General features: G+C 38.3%; 1 protein-coding gene across 2 annotated transcripts; it reads left to right on the forward strand.

The window, feature by feature from the left end:
* The first annotated feature begins 796 nt into the window (after positions 1 to 796).
* Positions 797 to 12,709, forward strand: znf217 (zinc finger protein 217). Of its 2 annotated transcripts, none has more exons than XM_084099841.1 (6): positions 797 to 1,287; positions 5,433 to 7,100; positions 7,536 to 7,658; positions 7,815 to 9,152; positions 10,779 to 10,899; positions 10,985 to 12,709. In XM_084099841.1, the coding sequence occupies exons 2-5, from the start codon at positions 5,789 to 5,791 to the stop codon at positions 10,886 to 10,888; spliced, it is 2,883 nt and encodes a 960-aa protein (XP_083955967.1). In that variant the 5' UTR covers positions 797 to 1,287; positions 5,433 to 5,788; the 3' UTR covers positions 10,889 to 10,899; positions 10,985 to 12,709. The 2 variants fall into 2 exon arrangements, with proteins under 2 accessions (XP_083955967.1, XP_083955968.1); XM_084099842.1 differs by having other exon boundaries at positions 1,069 to 1,300.
* Positions 12,710 to 21,354: the final 8,645 nt, after the last annotated feature.

A 21,354-nucleotide genomic window follows, 5' to 3' on the forward strand; every position in this document is an offset into this window, starting at 1 on the left:
GAGTCGCGACGTTCCACAGAACGCGGTGGGTTTGCATGAACGCGCCTCCCAGCCTCATCCGACTCTTTTTCGTGAACGGTTCCTTTGAACAGTTCATTAAGCAATTCAGTGATTCTTTTACGTTGGTACGTAATTACGTCACCACGTGGTCCTTAATATCCTTGCGTGGCAAACTACGTTTCAATAAAGCCATGTTGTTGTTGTTTAATACGTTTTTTTTAAAAATGTAGTTTAATTTGTGCCAGAACAGTTTGTTGCAGCCATGATTTATAGAGCCTAAATACGATTTCTAATAATATTTAACAACATTTGGATAACTTTTTGTATGTTTTAATATGTGTGTTGATAAAATTGTAAACATATTTCTGGGGAATTTTATTTTAAACTTCTGATATTTGTGTAGCCTGTTGTTGTTGTTTTTTTTTGTTTTTTTGTCTGAACAAAAATAAAAAGTCATCATTTTCTCACCCTCATGTTGTTTTAAATCTGTATGAGTTTCTTTGTTCTGTTAAACACAAAATAACACATTAAAAAATGATGGGAACCAATTGTTTTCTGGTCCCCATTGTCTTCTATATATTTTTTCATACTATGAAAGTCAATGGGAACCATCAACTGTTAGGTTGCCCATATTCTTCAAAATATATTATTTTTGTGTACAACAGAACAAAGAAACTCATACATGTTGACAACAACATGAGGATTTGACAGTAAATGACAGATTTTTTTTTTTTTTTGGGTGAACTATCCCTTTAACAAAAGTGATACTTTGTTGTTATGTGAATCGGATGAATTCAGAAAACCGTTGAGAATGAGATCCACTAACGACGAACAGGATTGAACGAGCCCACTCTTTTAAGGGAATCAAACTACCCCGATTGTGCTTTATGTATGAGGCCCTAAAACGAACAGTCATTCTTTCGAGAATCGGGATACTGCTCGGGCTGTACGTTTTTGATTCACCGGTTTTGTGAACCAGCTGAAGTGATTCATTTAATATACATTCGACTCAAAAGAACAGTGCGTTAAAGAATCGAACATCCAGCTACCCACGGGAGCGCGCCCTCTCTCTCTCTCTCTCTGAACGCAACAGCTGCATAGTGAGTGATTTGCAAACATTGAAAGCAAGGCATTTCGTCCGGCTAACAATTGGCTAACTCAGCTAATCAGATTTCCAGAAAGAAAGAAAGAAAACCAGCTACCAAACTAACATCCCATATACGTTATTAGTTACTATAGCGATTGTTGGCACACAATAAGAATACCTGACGAAGTCTGAACATAATGGTAGGTATGGAGGGTGAGTTCCTTATTTTCTATATCACTCATCGCTAGCGTGTCGTTAGCCAAATTTCTATTATCAGCACGAGCGCAGGTTGATCTAACTCACCAAAGTTAACGAACTGAAACAAAGGCTTTAGTTGAAAACAAACACTCTCTATTATATGAAATGAAATAGAAGAGGATGAAAAAGTTGGTGTCTTTTATGGTAATGCAGGAACTGCATAAAGGTCTTTTGATGTTCTTCCTTAACTTGAAAGAATAGACAAACAACTTGACAAAAGTTTCAGCCATCCCCCAAAACAAAGTTGTAAAGTTGTATTTTGCTATTCGACCTGTTATGTTTACAAATAATAGCTTTTGATACAGCCATCGAAAAATAATTTATTCTAATAGATACAAAGAAGAAGGAACTTCTTTTTTTTTTTTCTTTTTTTTTTTAAACTGCTGTTTGTCATACTAATGATTTTATGTTATTCATTTGGTTTGAATATCTATTTATATTTTTATAGTTTCTTCCATCAAACTATATTGATATTATAAGTTATTTATATACTTGACCATATAGTGATCTCATTGTTCTATAGTAAAAACATCTTAACTGTAGTTAGGGAGGAGTTTTGTATCGCATGCCAAGATTGAAACAAAAAAGGAACGAAAAGAAAAAACAGGGCATGCAGGTATATTGGCGAGGTATGTAGTAAAATAACTACTAGCAATCTGCAGAGTTGCAGATCAAGTTAGAAATGATCACGTGTCAGGAAATTACAGCCACATTAAAGGCATGCTTCCACACACGAGGCATTATTATTTATATCAGCCACGATTTCGTTTAGAACGCACGTTTCGTTTAGAACACACGTTTCTATTATGTTTTTGGAAAATCGATACTTTTAAACTTTGCATTATGACGTCAGTAACCGTTCTTTTAATCAGCAGCCATCGCCTCATTCTCCCCAGTCTCACACGTTTGTGCTCGACGTGTGTCTTACATGTGTGTATGTATGTATGTATGTATCTATATATATATATATATATATATATATGATGATATTTGAAATGCATTCATATATCAATGTATATGAATATATATAGTTTATATAAAGTAAAAAAAATAAAATAATATATATATATATATATATATATATATATATATATAATATATATATAGGTATATATATATAATATATATTAGTGTGTTTTATATATCATCTGCAAAGTGTTTATTTATATACATATGTTTTACTTTATTCATAAATGTTTTTGGTTGACGTCAGAATTACAGTTGAGAGCTTTTTCTGAGATAATTACTGAGCAATGCTGTTTTTTCCCCCCTAAAAGGCACTCATACTGTTTTTCTTAAGGTATAATAACCTGTTTTTCACTTATTTGCATGAGCCAACCACACCATTTATTGCTCTATAAGACAGTTACAATAAGTGTAACTGACACGGTGTCTTTTTAAGAACTCTTATTGATAAATTTGGATGGTTTTGGGGCCAACAAACGCGCTATTCTTGTGAACAGGTTGCATGGCAAAGCCCAAACAAAAGAGTAAGACAAACACCAGCTGGTCCCTAGCTGTTTCTTCAGCATGTCAACTAACCGTGTTTTAGTCTTTTATAATGATGCTAGTATAGGTGGAGCTATTAACATTTGAGTTACTTTATACTATTTTGATTTTTTAGATAACTGTTGTGCATTTAGAAGTAAATTACTTTGCGATTACTATCTGAAGGATTTTGAGAAGCAAACAGTGTTGCTTGTTGAAATCAGCATGGCAAGGCCTGTCATTAGAGTAGCATGTCTGCAGAATCTTAAAAGAATTCACAGATTGTTTTCTTTCTTTTTCACTTGCTTTTTTCTTTTCTTTTTTTTTAACAGTGGTTATTCGGTAGATAACTGAAGTGTTGAAGCTTCCTTTTCAGTCTTCTCTTTTTTTCATCTTCAGCCTCTGTTTCTCTTTTTCAGTGTCTAACATTAGCAAAGCCTATTTTTGTGTTGCACAGGGTTTCCCTAAAAGTGATTTGGACTAGTATTCTGGATGTAGGGATGTAGAGATTAATGTCATTTGATGATTGATTTTTTTTATGCTTTGTATTTTAGGTATTGTAAAATAAGTCCTTTGTGTAAGGATAATAGTATAAGTACTCAGTTTACAAATGACTGGCAAGTTGCCTGAAACTTTGTAATAGGCTTGATAAGAGTGTTGTATATTAATCTTGGATGTTATTTAATATCTAAGAGAAAGATGAATGTGGTTGCCCATATTTAATGGCTTGTTTCAGCATGGAAGGTAGGCTAAAAGGTTGCAGAACAATGCTGTGACTCGACCTAAGGCCTCATGAGTGAGGTTTTGCAGATATTGTGAAGGACGCTGTAGATAGGCATAAGTCTCTGGCTTCCTGTTGCCTCACAGTAATTCATCTAAAGAATTTCATCAGGTTTGTCCCTGAAAAACTTTCTAAAGATTTGAAATCGTGTTTTTCCTTCAAGTTGTGTAAATGCACCAATACAGAGCACTCTGAGTTTGCAATTTATTAGGCCTCACACAATGCAGGCCTCTTTGTTTGTTACGTATACATATTTACTGAAATTATACGTTCAGTAGGCACTTGGGTACTAGATGCAATGTTTTCACTGTTCCTTTATGAACAACGTTGACATAGAATTCCATAATAATGAATAATGTTTGTTTTATGATCAATTATCGACATTTGTGATCTTCATTTAAGTTGTGTGTATGTGTGTGTATATATATATATATATATATATATATATATATATATATATATATATAACATAATATATAGAGATAAATAGTCACATAAATTGATTAAATTCATAATTATATTGCTAAAACCAATTTTAAAAAGTATCTAAAGCTATATATCATAGGGGTCCATTGTCTTAAAAGATGACACTTGTATATGAATCATAGAATCATTGATTTTTCTGTTAGTTATAGAAAAAATTGGTAGTTAATTTAAAGTTGTCCCCAAAGTTTCTTCTAATAATATGTCTACAGTACAATGCCTGTGATTAAAGACTGGGAATCTTTACAGGCACACCTACATTTCACAGTACTGCATTGTTATGTACTTATTTAGTAGTTTCCATTTATGTAAAAAACACAATTTACATCAAAGGACTTGGTCAAATGTTAGTTGTTTACATTGAAGTTATAAAATGACTTCTTATTTGAACTGTCCTGTGGTGTTGTGTGACATATTAAGCTCCATTTAAAATTATTTAAGCAGCATTTTTATAATATATTTTTTATAATGCATTACATATGTGCTTGCAGTTTTTATGACCTCTTATCAATTGAGATTACTAAAAGGGATATTTGTAATAACATTTTTTGATTTGTCACACTGCTGGACCACTGAAGTTGATATAAAAAGGTTGAAAATCAAAAGAAATGGAGACCAGTTTTAGCATATAAATCAAAAGTTATAGCATCCCTAATACAAACATATATTTGAACCTAAAATCTTAATAAAACATGTCTATTCTTTTCATTTACATTGGGCATGGTGCAGTGACCATCCCACTGGAGTAACTTAGCGCTAAGGACTTTTCTCAAGGGCACAATTATTATAGACTAACACTGTACCCCCCCCAACAACCACCTAGCTGCTGGTTCATTCCCAGTTCAGATACTTTGGTGTCAAAGCCTCAACCTTTGGCTGTTTGCCCAGATCTTTAACCACTAGCTTACTATTGCATTTTCCTCAGTATATGTTTCCTCAAATAATGAAACATTATTTAAATATATCCTAAATGAAAACAATCCTCTGATTTATGCTATAACAATGTTAAATGTATGTTTCTGTTTTGACCAATGAGTGTAGATTATCACTTGCTCTGTATTTGTTCCACTTTGACAAATTGCAGTGTGCTTAAAGTTAAACTTTTCTTTGTTCTCCAGTTTACTTAAGAAACTTAAGCTAAACATCAATCCTAGAGCCCTATGTGGTTGCTAATCTTTTTAACTATCTATGTGATATCATGTTTCATCTCGCGTAACAGTACAAAATAGATGAATGCTCCCTCCCATTAATTGAATCATTTGTAAGTGTAGTCCTGAGTTGATTGCATTCCACGGAAGTGGCCACACCTGACTTTGTCCTTTTCTTCCATTTCAGGTTTTGCCTGTCAGGACAATTCCTCTGTGTGAATCACAAGTAATCAACTGATCGAGTTTATGCCCCTTTACCTGGAAGTGACTGGCAAGCCCCGACTGCTTCTCCTGTTTAGGATGGATCATAGGGGTTCACAGAAACTTTTAGCAAACGTGCTATTCTGAAATTCAAATTTGAGAAATACCATGGAAGTGTTAAGAGAATTTGGTATTTTGTTATCTCATGCATATCCTCCTTCATGAGTATTTCAAAAGAATGACTCTACTTTCACATGTCTTGTAACATTCAACATATTGTTTCGTACAAGCTTTCAACTGAAACTAAACAAGAAAAAAATTCCCTAGTAAATTCCTGCTGACATGCCTACCCACCCATTGATCCCATATGTGGAAAGTCCTGATGGACTAGGTCATGACATTCTCAGCCACAGCAGTGCAAGTATGCCTGGTACTGGGTCTAGCATGACGCCCCACGCCAGCTTGGTGGAAAAATCTGACACGCTGGCAGAAAGTAGCCTACCTCTAGACTGCATGTTTTGCGAAGAGACTTTCCTGCATCAGGAAGACCTGGGACCACACCTTCTATCCCAGCATCCCACAACATTCCATGCTCCTGCAGTGTTGCGCGTGGAAGCGGAATTCTTAACTCCCAGCGACAGGGCCCGTTCTAAGACCTGCCCAGCTGTGGAAAAGAATGAGGAGCTCTGTTGCGCTGTGTGCGGCCAGGCTGTCGCAGATGCGACAGAGTTGGAAACGCACATGAGAAAACACAAGGACTCTTTCACGTATTGCTGCGGCCTCTGTGGACGTCGTTTCAAAGAGCCGTGGTTCCTAAAGAACCACATGAGAACCCATGGTGGAAAGGCTGGGTCTAAAAACAAAAACCAGGACCTGGAGATCCCGACTACCGTTAATGACGTCATCCAAGACCAACCCTCATCACCTGTGGTCACACCATACAAAATGTGCATGGTATGTGGCTTCTTTTTCCTCAACAAGGAAGTTCTGGCTGAGCACAGCAAAGTCCACAATCGGGAACCGGAAGTAGATGAGAACGTCTCCCTTGTCAGCCAGCCTGCTGAGGAGGTTCCTGAATCTCAGAAGTCGTTTTTGCAGACCTTACAGTTGCATCCGTCTGGAGTGAGAGAAGCTGAAAATAATCACCCATCTGGACGCTGGATATCACAACTTGATCCTTTCAACACCTACCAGGCCTGGCAGTTGGCCACCAGGGGCAAGATCGCGGCAGGTCCGAACTTAGCCAAGGAGCTCAATGCGGACTCCAACTCTGACAACGAGGACTCTGGTTCTGAAAAAGAGGAACTGGGGGCCATCTGGGCTTCTGGCGGTGGAGATAAACCAGTCAGGCGAGGCCTAAGAAGTGAACTCAAGCCTACTGAGACTCCTTCCCCATCACCTGAGCAAAAAGGTCTGATTCGTAAAGACAAGCCAACAAACTGTGAAGAGTGTGGCAAGATCTTCAGGACGTACCATCAGTTGGTCCTTCATTCTAGAATCCACAAGAGCAGAGGGGGAGCAGAGAGCCCAACCACACCTGTAGACGGGAGGGCCCAAAGTGTTGGCTCGTGTAGCAGTTCATCTCTCGACCGAGCAGAGGAGTACTCCGAGGATGGCTCGGAAGAGGGAGTGCCAGTTGACGCCTTTAATCCAGGTATTATTGCCAAAGTGTTTGGTATTGCATTCACATTTTAATTAGTTTTTAATTGCTTGGTATAAACAACAAACCATCATCTGTCAGACGTTGGACCACAGAGAGCTCATAATTGGCATCACCTTGTTAAATTATGCACATCATGCACACCATAATTAATTACCAAAGAAATGTGCACTCTTTATTACAGAAGAAGGTACTTCTCAGTGGTTCAATTGCATTTTCACACAAACCTATTTTTGTATTAGTGAAGAACTTAGAGCTCCCTCTGCTGGTCAAGAGAGAACTTGAAACTTTCTTACTTTATTTAAGGGCATTCTGTTGTATGACTCATGTTCAGCTGTCAGTTTTTAATTTCTGTTATAGGTCACCATGTTGTACCATTCAAGCAATTATGTTTTGCATATGTTAAACATGTCTCTCTTTATCCTACAGATAAAAGTGAGGATGGATCAGGTAAAATGAAGCTCAAAATTCTTGCTCCAAGAAAATGCAGTTACTGTGGCAAGACTTTCCGCTCGAATTATTACCTCAATATTCATCTCAGGACACATACTGGTTAGTACTTGGTTGTATTGTTTTTTTTGTTTTTTTTACAACTTATGTCTCATTAGGCTTTCTGTTTTCTTGCATTTCAGGATGAAAATCTTTAATACAGATTGTTTATTTGCTACGGTTTATTTAAATATTGGCGTCTCTCTTTTCATTTCACAGGTGAAAAACCTTATAAATGTGAATATTGTGACTATGCTGCTGCACAGAAAACATCTTTGAGGTACCATTTAGACAGACGTCACAAAGATAAACCTTTCACGGAAATCCCGAACATTCCTGCAACATCGTCTACTAGAAATATCATCAAGGCCATCGAACCTCCCAAGAATGATGACAAACGAGCCTTAAAACCAGCCAAACAATGGCTTGCTCCTAAACCTCTCCCTGTTAGTGTTAAACGTGAACCAGGCATGAGCCAGGCCATTATTACCAGCACAAGTCCTTTCATTCAAGTAAAGCAAGAGCATGCAAGTTCTCCTGTCGCAGCCCCTTACACCCCTGCGGGTGAGGTCAACAAAAAATGCCCAGTGCCGGTAAACCTGAAGATGGAGGAGAAAGAGGCTTCTGAGGCACCGCTGAATCTTTCCCTTAAAGTGTCTCTTTCTGTATCTGCTACCTCAGTACCCAGAAACCTGTTACTGACCAACACATGTACCTCTTGCTCCTATGAAACCCTTTACCCTGAGGTTCTCCTGATGCACAAAAAGCTCGTCCACAAGGAGAAGTTGGACGTCAAGAAGAACGGATACAGGGGACCTCAGAAACAGAAACGGTACACTGGTTGCCCCCCGGCTCTTGAGGGCAAAGACGTCACTCCTTTGCCCAGCATCAACAAGAAGCATCCCCGTCGGACCAAGTCCCCACTCCGGCAGCCGGAAAAACCTGGGGAGAGGGTTCCGAAACATCCACAGATGTCTAAGATTTCTCCTGCAAAAGAGCGCTGGAGAGAACAGCACCAGGAGGGTCAGCGGGGCAGGGAATCGGATGCAACCAGCTCGCTGTCCAGAATCTCGGAGCAAGAATCGAGCAGAAAATTAAATGTGGCAATTGTAAATGATCGAGAGTTGTCCAAGAAGAGGCCTGGCCTGGATCATGAGATGAGTCAGAGGGCAAGTATGGGCAAAAACGGAATGGTATGGCCCACAGATCCAGCTAGACTTTGCCTTTCAGACCGTTTCCGAAACTTGGCGCAAATGGATGTCGGCGAACCCTCTAGCAAGAGACAGAAGTCCTTTGAGCCTCTACATGCCGCATCTGGACGGCTTGGAGAGGATTTCAACAGGCTTGTGCCCTCCGGTAGAAATGCGAAAACCTCGTTGCAGACGAACTCGCCCTTGGCTTCGGTTAAGGTGACTCCTACGCCGTCTCCCAATAACATGCAAGCTGACTGGAATGGCCTCAACCTGTTCCGCACCTATATGCCCAACAACCTGGCGTCGCTCTATCACCCCGCCGCTGCAGGGTCCAGCCACGCTGTCATGGCCTCACCTGGCCCTGGTAAGCATTTAATATATGATTTTTAGGAAATACTCATTAGGTAATGGAAGAGATCTGTTTGTACTCAAGAAAGGAGAGCAAATATAAGAATTCAACAACAGCTTTTCCAGACTTTAAGATTAGGTGGCATAAATAGGCGAATCTAACAAAAAAAAATGTTTGACATACACTACCGGTCAAAAGTTTTAGATTTTTAATGTTTTTAAAAGAAGTCTCTTCTGCTCACCAAGGCTGCATTTATTTGATTAAAAATACAAACAAAAACAGTCATATTGCGAAATATTATTACAATTTAAAACAGCTGTTTTCTATGTGAATATATATATAGTTAAGTGTAATTTATTCCTCAGATGAAAGCTGAATTTTCAGCATCATTACTCCAGTCTTCAGTGTCACATGATCCTTCAGAAATCATTCTAATATGATTTTGATGCTCAAGAAACATTTATGATTATTATCAATGTTGAAAACAGTTTTTACATTTTTATTTCATGATGCTATGATGAATAGAAAGTTCAAAAGAACAGCATTTATCTGAATTGGAAAGCTTTTGTAACATTAAACACTACCGTTCAAAAGTTTGGGGTCAGTAAGAATTTTAATTTTATTTTTTGGGGAAAGAACCAAAATAAATCAATACTTTTATTCATCAAGGATGAGTTAAACTGATCAAAAGTTACAGTAAAGACATTTATAATGTTAAAAAAATATTCTATTTTAAATAAATGCTGTTCTTTTGAACTTTCTATTCATCAAAGAATAAAAAAAAAAAAAAAGTACACAACTGTTTTCAACATTGAAAATAATAATGAATGTTTTTTGAGCATAAAATCATCATATTAGAATGATTTCTGAAGGATCATGTGACACTGAAGACTGGAGTAATGATGTTGAAAATTCAGCTTTCATCTGAGGAATAAATTGCATTTTAAAATATATTAAAATAGAAAACAGTCGTTTTAAATTGTCATAATATTTCTCAATATTACTGTTTTTTTTTGTTTTTTTTTGTTTTTTTTCATCAAATAAATGCAGCCTGGGTGAGCAGAAGAGAATTCTTTTAAAAACATAAAAAATCTTACCGATCTAAAACTTTTGACCAGTAGTGTATATTTAAATTAAAAACGTTTTAATATCGTAATTCAATTATGTATAATTATAATATGCTGTCAAACCAATTAATCGCATCAAAGTTAAAAGGTTGTTTGTATAATATTTTATATATAAATACAGTATGTGTGTAAATATATACGTGTATATATAATTATACACACAAACACACACACATATATACTGTGTATATATATATATAATATGAACACACATATATAAACAAACTTTTATCTTAGATGCGAATAATCGATTTGACTGCACTAATATATATATATTGAAGTGATGTGAAGTGGCAGCTTATTTGTTGTAAATAATGTCACAATACAAAATATCCTCATGTTTCAATGTTATAGTTATATTTCAAGCCTCTGAGAAAGTGCAGGCAGTACCTTTCTAGAGCTATTTAAATATTTTCGACTTCACCATGGCCTCTTAAATGGTCTTGCCAGTTGTTTAGTCAGGATGTGGTCTGGTACTATGACTGAACACTACCCCATATGCTCCTCTCTTTAGGGAGTAGGTCCTTGATCTTCCCTCATTACTCCACTAGTATGACTCAGAGGAGAATCCAAACCAGCCCTCTGAGTAATGAACGCTGTGGACCTTCAGATAAGAGCTCTTAGAACTATCCAGGGTAAATGTCTTTGGCAGACCTTGCTCTCGTTTCACAGGTATTGCGCTGTGCTCCATGTAGCTAATCGCATTGTCTCTCCTCACAGCTTTGAAATACGCAGAGGAAACAGGGATGCGGTCGCCGACGGTGGGGTCCACGGCTGGGAGGAAAGTTTAAAGGATTTGATGTTGCTCAAAATGTTCTTCAGACACTACCGCTGCAAGGTTTGATGTGCTGGAAGGATGAACTGTGGGGATTCGGGCCGCAAGCGCTGCAATAGCCTTGGCTGGAAGGCAGAATGAACTTGGACTGCAGCCTTGAACAGTGTTGTTTTGATTCAATTTGCATTCCATTATGGCAATAAGATTCATCTGCGGTGCACTTAACACAAAGCTGAACGTCAGACGCACAGACGTGCATGACAGTTGACTTGTGAATCTGTTGTGGGTCGGTGGTTTATGATGGCCTAAATACTAATCAAACCGCAAGCCCAGCAAGTGCCTCCATTATTTTTTATTAAAAGCCTACATGCTTTATCTACGAGTGGACGGCACTGACCAAATAAATGAGGAGGGGCGCTGTGTTATTTTTTGCTTTTCTCTAATTGTGTAAGATTGTCTATATTGTTAATGTTTAACATCTCTTTTACACTTTACAGGTCAACTTTATGCTATGCAGAGAATGGGAAATCTATCATTTCCAAAGTTATAAATCTTTTCATTTGTACAAATCGAGCTGCTGTGTTACCGTCTCGGATCTGAGACTTTTTGAAGCAATGGTGACGTACTGTGTACTGTTGTGTAGGTACATTGAAAAAAAAAAGAAAAAAAAAAAGAAATGCAGGGACTGCATGGAAACCTCTTTCACTGTGACAAAGACATTCAATGGGATGCTCAGGATTTAAGAGAAACATAACTGTGATATTGTGCCGCCGCTGCTGAGCAGTTCTGCCAAATGTGTGGTGAGCATTTTCTGTCTTTTGCTGTTTTGTTTTTTTTCTTTTTACCTAATAATTTATTTTCAGGCAAGTGTGTTGGTTTATTAGGTTGTCATTGCGTGTTTGTTGAATGGTGGCTAAAGCACGTCATGGTTTCTGTTACTGTCTGCGTTCAGTATACTAACTCCTACTCCCTGAAGATGTTTGGCCACCGGAGAGTTAACTTATTTTGTAATGTTTTAGGGGGTTTCATGAGCTGAAGCAAATGCAGTGTATTTCCTTGATGATAAACTTGAAGCGTTTTTTTTTTTTTTTTTTTTTTTTTTTTTTGCTTCACCCCACAATGAGGAATTGCCCCTTATTTAGTTATTTTTGTGAGATGTAGATCAGTTAGGCTGAGTGATGGCTGTCACTGTGTTTTTGAGAATGGATTTCGATTAGTGAAAAACCAATTATTATGCAGGTTCAATGTCTCTCTCTGGTTTTTGTGCTCAGTATTTCGACTCTTTCAAACACACTGAATTGGGTTTGTGTTGGTAGTTTGGTTTAGGATGTAGTGACAGCCATGTGTAAATTTGTTTGTATTTGTGCAACAAAAAAACAAAAAAAATTCTCTAGAGTGTATTTGTTCCCATTTTTAATTTTTCTTTTTTCTTTTGCACTTTCACTAATTATCTCTTTAGAGTTCCTTTCTTGTGGTAAGGTTGTGTGAATGATGCTTTTTCTCCCGTCTTGTCCATTGTTTCATGAATGATGCTGTTATTCTCGGTCTCTAACAGAATGTGTAATTTGGATTCCCAATCTTGTAACCCACCTTGTTATTAAGCCAGGTGTATTCCAGGGCTGAGGCCCTTTCTAGAGGCAGAATAAAGCAGTTGTGTAAACTGTAAGAAATGTCAAATTGTCCGTTTCATTTTCATCTGAGGAATACTAAGGTGAGTGAAATGTTTTTAAAATCTTGATTGTGGATGTTTATTAGATATTAAAACGTATACTATATTATATGCTTAATTTGGAGTCCTGATTTGATGTACATTGCATGCAGTGTTGGGGAAGTTACTTTTAAAAAGTAGTGTTTGCTCGTTACTCGTTACTTTTTAAAAAAGTAATCCGTTTCTTTACTTAGTTACCCCCTTTGGAAAGTAACTTTTTACGTTACTCGTTACTTTTACGTTACTTTTATGTTGCTTGACTTTGGGCAGAACCCAATATCTGTTCCTAAATGTGTAGACATAAAGTTATACTATGGAGGACATAACAGGTATTTCTTTTGTGCTCTTTATTATAAAAAATAGTACCAATTTCAAAAGAAAAAAAGTCCTTCTCATTGGCGCTGCTGTGTGCAGCAACTTCTCTGTTTTTATTCTCAACCGGCACTGCATCATGGGGTAGAGTGCGACACTCCGCGATGAGCAGAGCGCACGCGCCGCTTCTCTCCGCTCCGCTCCCCCTATCCACCGAACTTTAAATTTCGGCAACGTCAAGGCAGCCAATAAAGCTTTCCCTGCTCTCCAACACTGGTGCAAAATGCGTCTTGATAGCCTATGATATAGAAGACATAAGCTTAGTTTTCAGACATACGACTCACTCTATCAAGGGAGTAGGAGAAAAAGAGATTTTGAGAGAAAAAAATACATATTTTGTTTAAAAGTACACATTTCAAGCTTTCTATATTTCTCAGGTCTGTGAGGCAAGTAGCTTATCTGAGTTTCGGTTCATTTACAGTATGAGGCGAGAGCTCCAGTTCACGCGCCGGTGCATCCATGTCATGATTATTGCATGCTATATTTACTTCTTATTTATTAAAATCAGGCAATTGGTTGATAAAACAACGATTAAAATTAAGATACAATTAATAGAAAACGAAATTCACTTTAAAGAAAGGCTTTCTACGAAAACAATCTTAATAAAGTGGTCAAAATCATGTCTGCCCACTCCATTTGTTTCCTGATATATTGCGCAAAAAAATTTATTTTATTTTATTTAAACATAAATATGAAACTAAATCGTTTTCTTTAATGACTAGGATACAACACGTAGGCCTGTAGCTACTATATAACTTTCAGATAGGCTATTACGAATTGGCTTACCTGTACAATTATACCCGGTAGGTCTGCTGTCATCCTTGACAGTCATTTTGGAGTGCGAGCGTCCTTGACATCAGGGTCTCCAGGGTTGGTAGAAGACTACCATAGTAACAGTTCTCAACAGTTCTCTTCTCTCAAGTGCGCAGCTGAGAAGGCAGTGTCGCTGTCAAATTTATCCATGGGAAAAGTAACGTTGCGCCGAATTGAAAAAGAAACTACGTTTCGTTACCAAATTTTCAGTAGTAGCGCGTTACACTACTTTTTACTCGAAAAAGTAGTTACGTTACTGTAACGCGTTACACACAACACTGATTGCATGCCAAGTAGTCTAGACAAACTGCTAGTAAATTTGTGGTAGTTACTTTTTTCTTTTTTTTGTCATGAATATGTCACATTTGGACTTAATGTTGCTAGAAATGAGGTTCCTATTATTTATGCAAAATAAAATAAAAATTCCATAAGATTTTGAGTTGAAAAAATAATGTCTTGGACGTGACTAGTACAGGGGTGTCCGGTCCTGCTCCTGGATGGCCACTGTCCTGCAGAGTTCAGCTCCAACCCCAATTACAGACAGATGTGTTGAGCCGAGTTGGACTCTGTGGGACAGTGGCTCTACAGGACTGAGTTTATTAGAAAATGTGACTTCACTGGCAGAACACTAGAGGGCAGTATGTACAAACATGTGAACTTTTGCCATGAAACCATGTGCTTCTTGCTTTATTTGATACTGAGACACAATGAACTCTTCACACAAAGAGTTATGAGGTCTTGTATAGATAAAATAACCATTCGCCATTTTTGATTGAAGATGACTGCACTGCATTGAATAATTATCTCTAGCATCTTCCATTTGAGGCCCAAACGCTTTTATTAAACAGCTGTGGACTAGTAATCCTTAATTTGCTTTGTTCATCTTCATTTCTGGCCATGCATACTGGATCAGGGGTGACGGCGTGTTGAACCTGGCCGAGTGCATCCCAGTGTCTGTCAACAGCAAATTACATAGGACAGTATCCAGCACATTAAACAAGAGTCTTTCACCCCCTCCTTTTCTTTTTAACTATAGCACATCTGCTTGCTGTCTGCTCCCCAGGGTCAGTGCTGTGTAATCTATTGCATTAGCTCACATTAGTGCATATCGCCCATGGGTTTCAATAATCAGAAACGCAAAATGAGCATTTCACTTAGTATCACCCTCATGTGCCCCTCAAACAGAGGCCAACGCGAGCATCTGGATGGCAAGGGGGAAGGAAGCACAACCTCAGCTCATGACACGCTTCCTGTTTTGCCTAATCCCTCAAGTCCAATGTGATGTGCAGTTTTCCGCCTCTCGAGTCCTGCTCAAGGGTTTAATGTCAGGACTGTACTGAATAGAGCTGCTTGCTGTTTTCTTTCCCTGTGTTTATTTGATTTTTTTCCTCAGTGCTGGTCTGCGGTGATCAGTAAACGTCTGGATCAAGCCTCATTACTGGTTGAAAGTTGGAAAGCACACAGGCTTCCTGTAAATCAGTGACTGTGATGAGGGAGTTTAGTGTTGCCTTAGCGGTGCTGAGGGTTGAACTCAGGGTTTTGAGTATGTAAAATGTTTTTTCAAGGCAAATACAACCACAGATATGCGAGTAGCCACTTGCACCAGTCCCCAAAATGTTCTTTTTCACCCCAAAATCGAACCAAAAAAGTAGTAATATTTTGCATGATGAAAAGGGGCACGGAAACTTTTTTTTGGATCATTGTTTTTCCAACTCGTAACTGGGAGTACATCGATCTAGTACGAGTTCACGGGTGGGAAGTCACGGGTTTGACTGCCATTCCAGTGCACTTTCACGGGTACAAGGTTGGAAAAACACGGGTTACAGGTTGCCTGGAACGATGTACTCCCAGTTACGAGTTGGAAAAACACGGGTTACAGGTTGCCTGGAACGCAGCATAACTACCGTCGTAACTATTTGTCACCCATGGATGATTAACACCCAAAAGTGTCCAGTAATAGTGGGATACTGAAGTAAAGCGAGTAGTTCAACAAGCCATGGCATTGTCCATCATTACAGTCATATTTGTTACAATAACAACTTAAGTGTAAAACTTAAGTGAAAACTTTGGTGTGCCTTTAAATGTTCTCTTAACTAGCATTTTATAATGCACACATGCAATGCAGAGCAACTATTACAGCGAGCGCCGTCATCCCCTGCTGTTAAGCACAATAGTTAGCTAATTCCTGTTTTCGTCCTGCCTTGTTTTCTGTGAAGGTGTGGGCCCCTTTGTGCCTGGGGTCACACCCTGCAGAAGAGACGTTTATTTCCACTGGGCTCTGCTTTATTCACCACAGGAGGTGTTGCTTTTGCTGACATAGGGATCTGGCACGCAGCGCGCGGGCCCACACAATGCTGCGTGCAGCAGGTAATGTGCAGAAGAACAATACTAAGATGTTAATTAGAGTTATGTGCAACATGGGGCGCGTGCAGTTACCCTATTACTTGTCATGGTATTTGTGAGAGCATTTGTGGCAAAAGCAAAGCTGGCGATATTCCCTGTGGACGAGTTCTAAGGCGACTGTATACATATTTTATCAGTGCCGTTTCCCCACTGTCAGACAAATTATTTGTTCACCATAAAAATGTTTGACTGTCTGCTTCAGTAATTTAAGATCAATATTTTGACTAGTGACTTTAGTAGGCCTAGTGTGCATTTTAATCAGTAGGCTATTTTAATATGTGTGTGATTGCAAACCTGTGTCACACACTCCCTCCCACTTTTGTCTTAACTGTTGTTTTTGCATTTTCATAGCTGTGTGCAGTGATGCTTATTTTCATGTTGCATGGCTTAGTGCACAATTCGGATCTGAAATGTTCTTTCATGCAAATGTTGCATTCACGTGTGTGTGTGTGTGTGTGTGTGTGTGTGTGTGTGTGTGTTTAAAAGTTTGGAGTCAGTAAGATGTTTATTTTCATTTGTATATATTTTTTCCAGTAAGGATGCATTAAATTAAAGCCATTTACAGTAATAAAAACATTTCTATTTAAAATAAATGCTGCTGCTTTTTTTCTTTTTTTTGACTATTCAAGGAAAATATGCAGCACAACTGTTTTCAACATTGATCATAATAAGATGTTTCTTGAGCAGCAAATCAGCATATTAGAATGATTTCTGAAAGATCATGTGACACTGGAGTAATGATGCTGAAAACTCAGCTTTACATCACAGGAATAAATTACATTTTAAAATATATTAATTGAAAACAATTTTGTTAAATTGTAATAATATTTCATAATATTACTGTTTATACTAATAAATAAATGCTGCATTGGTTAGCATAAGAGTCTTTGTCAAAAACATCATCTACCCCAAACTTTTGAACCGTAGTAAATTTAAAAGTTACATATGCAGCATAACCTTTCTATGCCATTTGAGTCCTTCAACATTACAACCATACAAACTGTATTTGAATTTCCAAAAATGAACTGGCACAAAATTGTATGTAGGACACGCTTAAAATGTCTTAATATCAGCATTATGCGGGGGAAAAGTCGAGCAAAACGTATTAGCAAATACTGATTACACAATTAATTGTGCTTATTTTGATAATGATAACTAATTAAATTAAACGGTTCTGCCGAATATATTTCCTAACATTGGATCTTTTTTTTTTCTTTCTTTTTTTCTTTCAGGCATCTGTTTCTCCTTACTTAAGACAAAAATAAACGCATGGAAACTTCATCTCAGTCATGTGGCCTCTTCATGGGTGATGCTGTCATTGATAATTGCCTCCCCTAGATTGTCAACTTGCATGAATTAGCAACTGGGCCAGTGACAGTGAGACTGAAGGAATCCGATTTGTACTTTTTTCCTGAGAAATGTAAAGTCGGCGTTCACTGTGATTGCTCATCATCGTCGGTGGATCCCTCTGAGAAAGAAGGGAGATATAATGGCTCTTGCGGAAAAAACAGCCGCTGGCCTCGGGAAAGGGATTTGGGTGTCTGGAGACAAGCAGGACCATATGGAGCAGGCTAAGATAGCAAGGCATACGTTCAGAATAATGGATGATGTGTCATGTTTCATGTTGCTAAGAAGCCATCAAGAGACCTAGTAGAGGGAAATCAAAAGACGTACGTACAGTAAAAGCGACTGTTGCGGCATTTAAAGATTTTGCTGGTTCCATCAACCCACGTTGCTCTCTGTTGGCTGAAGCCATTAATGGGATGAGGATTTTAAGAAGTGAAATTGTCATTGTTCCATGAAAATGGGGCAAAAAACCTGTTTGACACTTTTTTGGACAAAAAAAGCATAGCTGTTGAATAGTGCATTTCCTTTAGTCTTAAAGGGATAGTTCGACACAAAATAAAAATTTTCATCAGTTATTCACCCTCAAGTTGTTCCAAACCATATGAATTTCTTTCTTCTGCTGAACAAAAAAGATGATATTTTGAAGAATATGGGTAACCAAATAGTTTATGGGCCCCACTGACTTGGTCTGTAAAAATAATACAATTCCTTTAAAGGAATAGTTCACCCCTAACTTAAAATTCAGTGTTTATTGAAGGCCCTGATATACTCACTGCAAAGTTTTTTTTATTCTTCGTTTTGGGGTTAAACAAAGTTTGAAATATGTGAGCAGCGATATACTGTTATCGAACATCTGATGCCGTCCACACTTATGAGAGCAACGGTTGTAAATATGTGCTGCACGCCTTCCTCTCAATAACAAAATTGAGAAAACAGCAAGCATTTTTTTAATAAAGCATAAGGAAAGTGTCTGATCATAGCAACATGGATATGCTTGCACATGCTCTGCAATTCAGCACTCTAGTAAAGTCACGTCCCGTTTATTTATATAGCACTTTATACAATAGACTGCTTAAAATCAAGCAGCTTTACCGTATTAAACATGAAAGACAGTGTCAGTGTATCGTTTCATCAGAAGTACAACTTCATTTTCTAATATAAAGCAGCTCCTCCAGTGTGTTCATGTTTTCACTCATGGGTCACGTCTAATCTCAACTGACTCGAGAGGAGAACGATTTCCATGTGAAAGAAGGCGGAGCCTCCGCGCACACACATACCTATACGTAATCGCCACGGACCAATGGTTGTACGAAGGTGTTTAGCTGCCGGAGCGAACAAAGTCGTATTAGCCTGATTTAGTACAAAATGACGTCTCATCAGTATATCAGGGCCTTTACTCATAAAGTTCTGAAGTTGTTATTCACAGGAAATCTTCCACCTGCCATTTGGTGTCAGTTAAAGGGGTGCTATAATGCCCTTTTCACAAGATGTAAAGTAAGTGTGTATGTGAAGTTTTAGCTCAAAATACCCCACAGATATTTTTTATAGCATGTTAAATTGTCACTTTTTGAGGGTGAGCAAAAACGCTTGTGTGTGTCCCTTTAAATGCAAATTAGCTGCTGCTCCCAGCATGGAGCTACAAGAGCTTGTGTGTGTTAGCATCTTCGATTACTTCACAGACATGCACTGAAAATTTCAGAAACTGTTAAGCCTTTTATGTTCAAACCGGAGTCGGACAAAGATGGACAGACTCAAGAAGAAGTGACAACGTAGAATACAACAGGACGTTTCTGAATGGTTAGTTGATGAATTTATGTAGCTGATGTGGAGTTAACTATATTGATAAGCATATTCTGTCATGATAATCTATAAATCGTGTTCCCGGGGGCGGGGTTTATGTAAATTATAGGGTTAGGGATGTCACTAACCTGTGAAGAAGCTCATTGTAGTCCCTACCAGCCATTTGTTGTAGTCCTTAAAAAGCAGTTTCTGTAAAAGAAAACATCTGCCTTTGCTTTGAACTCTGAGCGTTGTAACTTTGCAGATGTTGTTTACGCTCAAACAGCAACATTACACACTAACTAAAGTTAGAAAAGTGAAATCATAATCAACCACCCCTTTTAATGCATTTCCTCTTTTTGTGCTCCACAGAAAAACAACAGTATAGACCTTACACTGTCTACACCAGACATGACAGTTGTCGCAACAGCTTGATGAGTCAAAGCGATCGTTGCACATCCATTTGTTCGTTTCAGAAGTAGCGCAAGCTCTTGACGTTTGTCAGAAATATAACGGGTATCAGTTTCCTGTCAGGAATTTGTCGTGTCACATTGCACAGCGCCACATCCAGTGTAGACAGCATCACTGTTTAAAATGGGTTCTATCTGCTTTCATCACGCCGCAACTCTTGTGTCTGGTGTAGACATGGGCTGAATCCGAAATCGCCCCCTATACCCTCAAACAGAGCACTTTTTGAGGGGTCAGCCATTTTTGGTGTCCGAAACCATAGTGGACGTTATTGAGTGCACTCATTCTATCCTCCATTGCACCACAATAACGAGTGTACAGCCGATGTACACTTAACGTATGTCCGAATTCACTCACTCGTTTTCATTCACTCCTTAAAGTGAAGTGTATTAGTGGACTAACGTAGGGTATTGTGATTGAGGGGCAATTTGGAATTCAGCCCCTATGTCAGGTCAGGTCAGACGCCATATTGAATTTAACAGATGAAAACAAGGCTCTGAGGGGTTACAATGGCACGCACTGTATAAAGGACCTACTTTTAACTTTTAAAACGGTTTTATTTAGTATTTGTCTACTGAACTTTTTTTTTTTTTTTTTTTTGGAAACAATCGGATTGTTGTTAAACAACAGTACAATCACAAACATTAAATATATTCTTTCCCTCACAGCCTTTCCCTCTGTTTTCATTCCTGTCAAAAATTAAATATGGCGCTACCCTAACTAAGATAGGCCTATAGCCTATGGGTTTGAAACAACACAAGGGTGATTAAATGATAGAATTTTCATTTTTGGACGAACCGTTTCTTTAAATAACATCTTTAAATAGTCTCCTACACCTCTTCAAATAGTCTCCAATGCATTGTGATTGTCCGACAAAACGACCACTGCTCTGGAAACGTTAATTTCATCACGTAAACATAAAGCGCAATGGCTCTTCCCCAGATGTTGCGTTAGCGTACTCGAAACCACTGAGGGAGATACGGGACCGAGGTCACGACCCCGTGAAAATATACAACTAACGTCCGCCTGTCTGAGCCCGTCTTTCCCTTCTATCATCGAGCCATAAATATTACAACGGTCTAAACATCACAATCTCACACGCTCTCAAAACACAGAGCAGAAGTGATAGATGGAGGGTGAATGATAGATGGAAGACAGCTTTGTTTTCCACCTTTCTACACTCTGGATCAGGAGCATGGGGTGGTGGGCTATTTTTCTTTTTGCCAGGGGAGTTTTTCGCATTTTCTTTTCTTTTTCTTTTTGCAAAAGCACGTCCACTAAGTGTGATCCCCCCTCCCCCGCGCCACTCGCTCTCTTTTTCTGCCTCCTGCGCTCTACCTGCATGTGAAATGCGTCTGCATACCCCTAACCTCGCTTTTTCCTCCTGTGTCAGAGCCACCCTTAAGTGCTGTTGCCGATACCCAT

This window comes from Abramis brama (assembly GCF_963993115.1).
Source record: "Abramis brama genome assembly, chromosome: 22".
Lineage (NCBI taxonomy): Eukaryota > Metazoa > Chordata > Actinopteri > Cypriniformes > Leuciscidae > Abramis > Abramis brama.

Bases quoted from the DNA above. Each gene is read 5' to 3' on its own strand.
- znf217 (XM_084099841.1), top strand. From the start codon at position 5,789: ATGCCTACCCACCCATTGATCCCATATGTGGAAAGTCCTGATGGACTA. The intron at 7,101-7,535 runs GTATTATTGCCA...TTTATCCTACAG, and splicing joins AGTTGACGCCTTTAATCCAG to ATAAAAGTGAGGATGGATCA. The intron at 7,659-7,814 runs GTTAGTACTTGG...TTCATTTCACAG, and splicing joins TCATCTCAGGACACATACTG to GTGAAAAACCTTATAAATGT.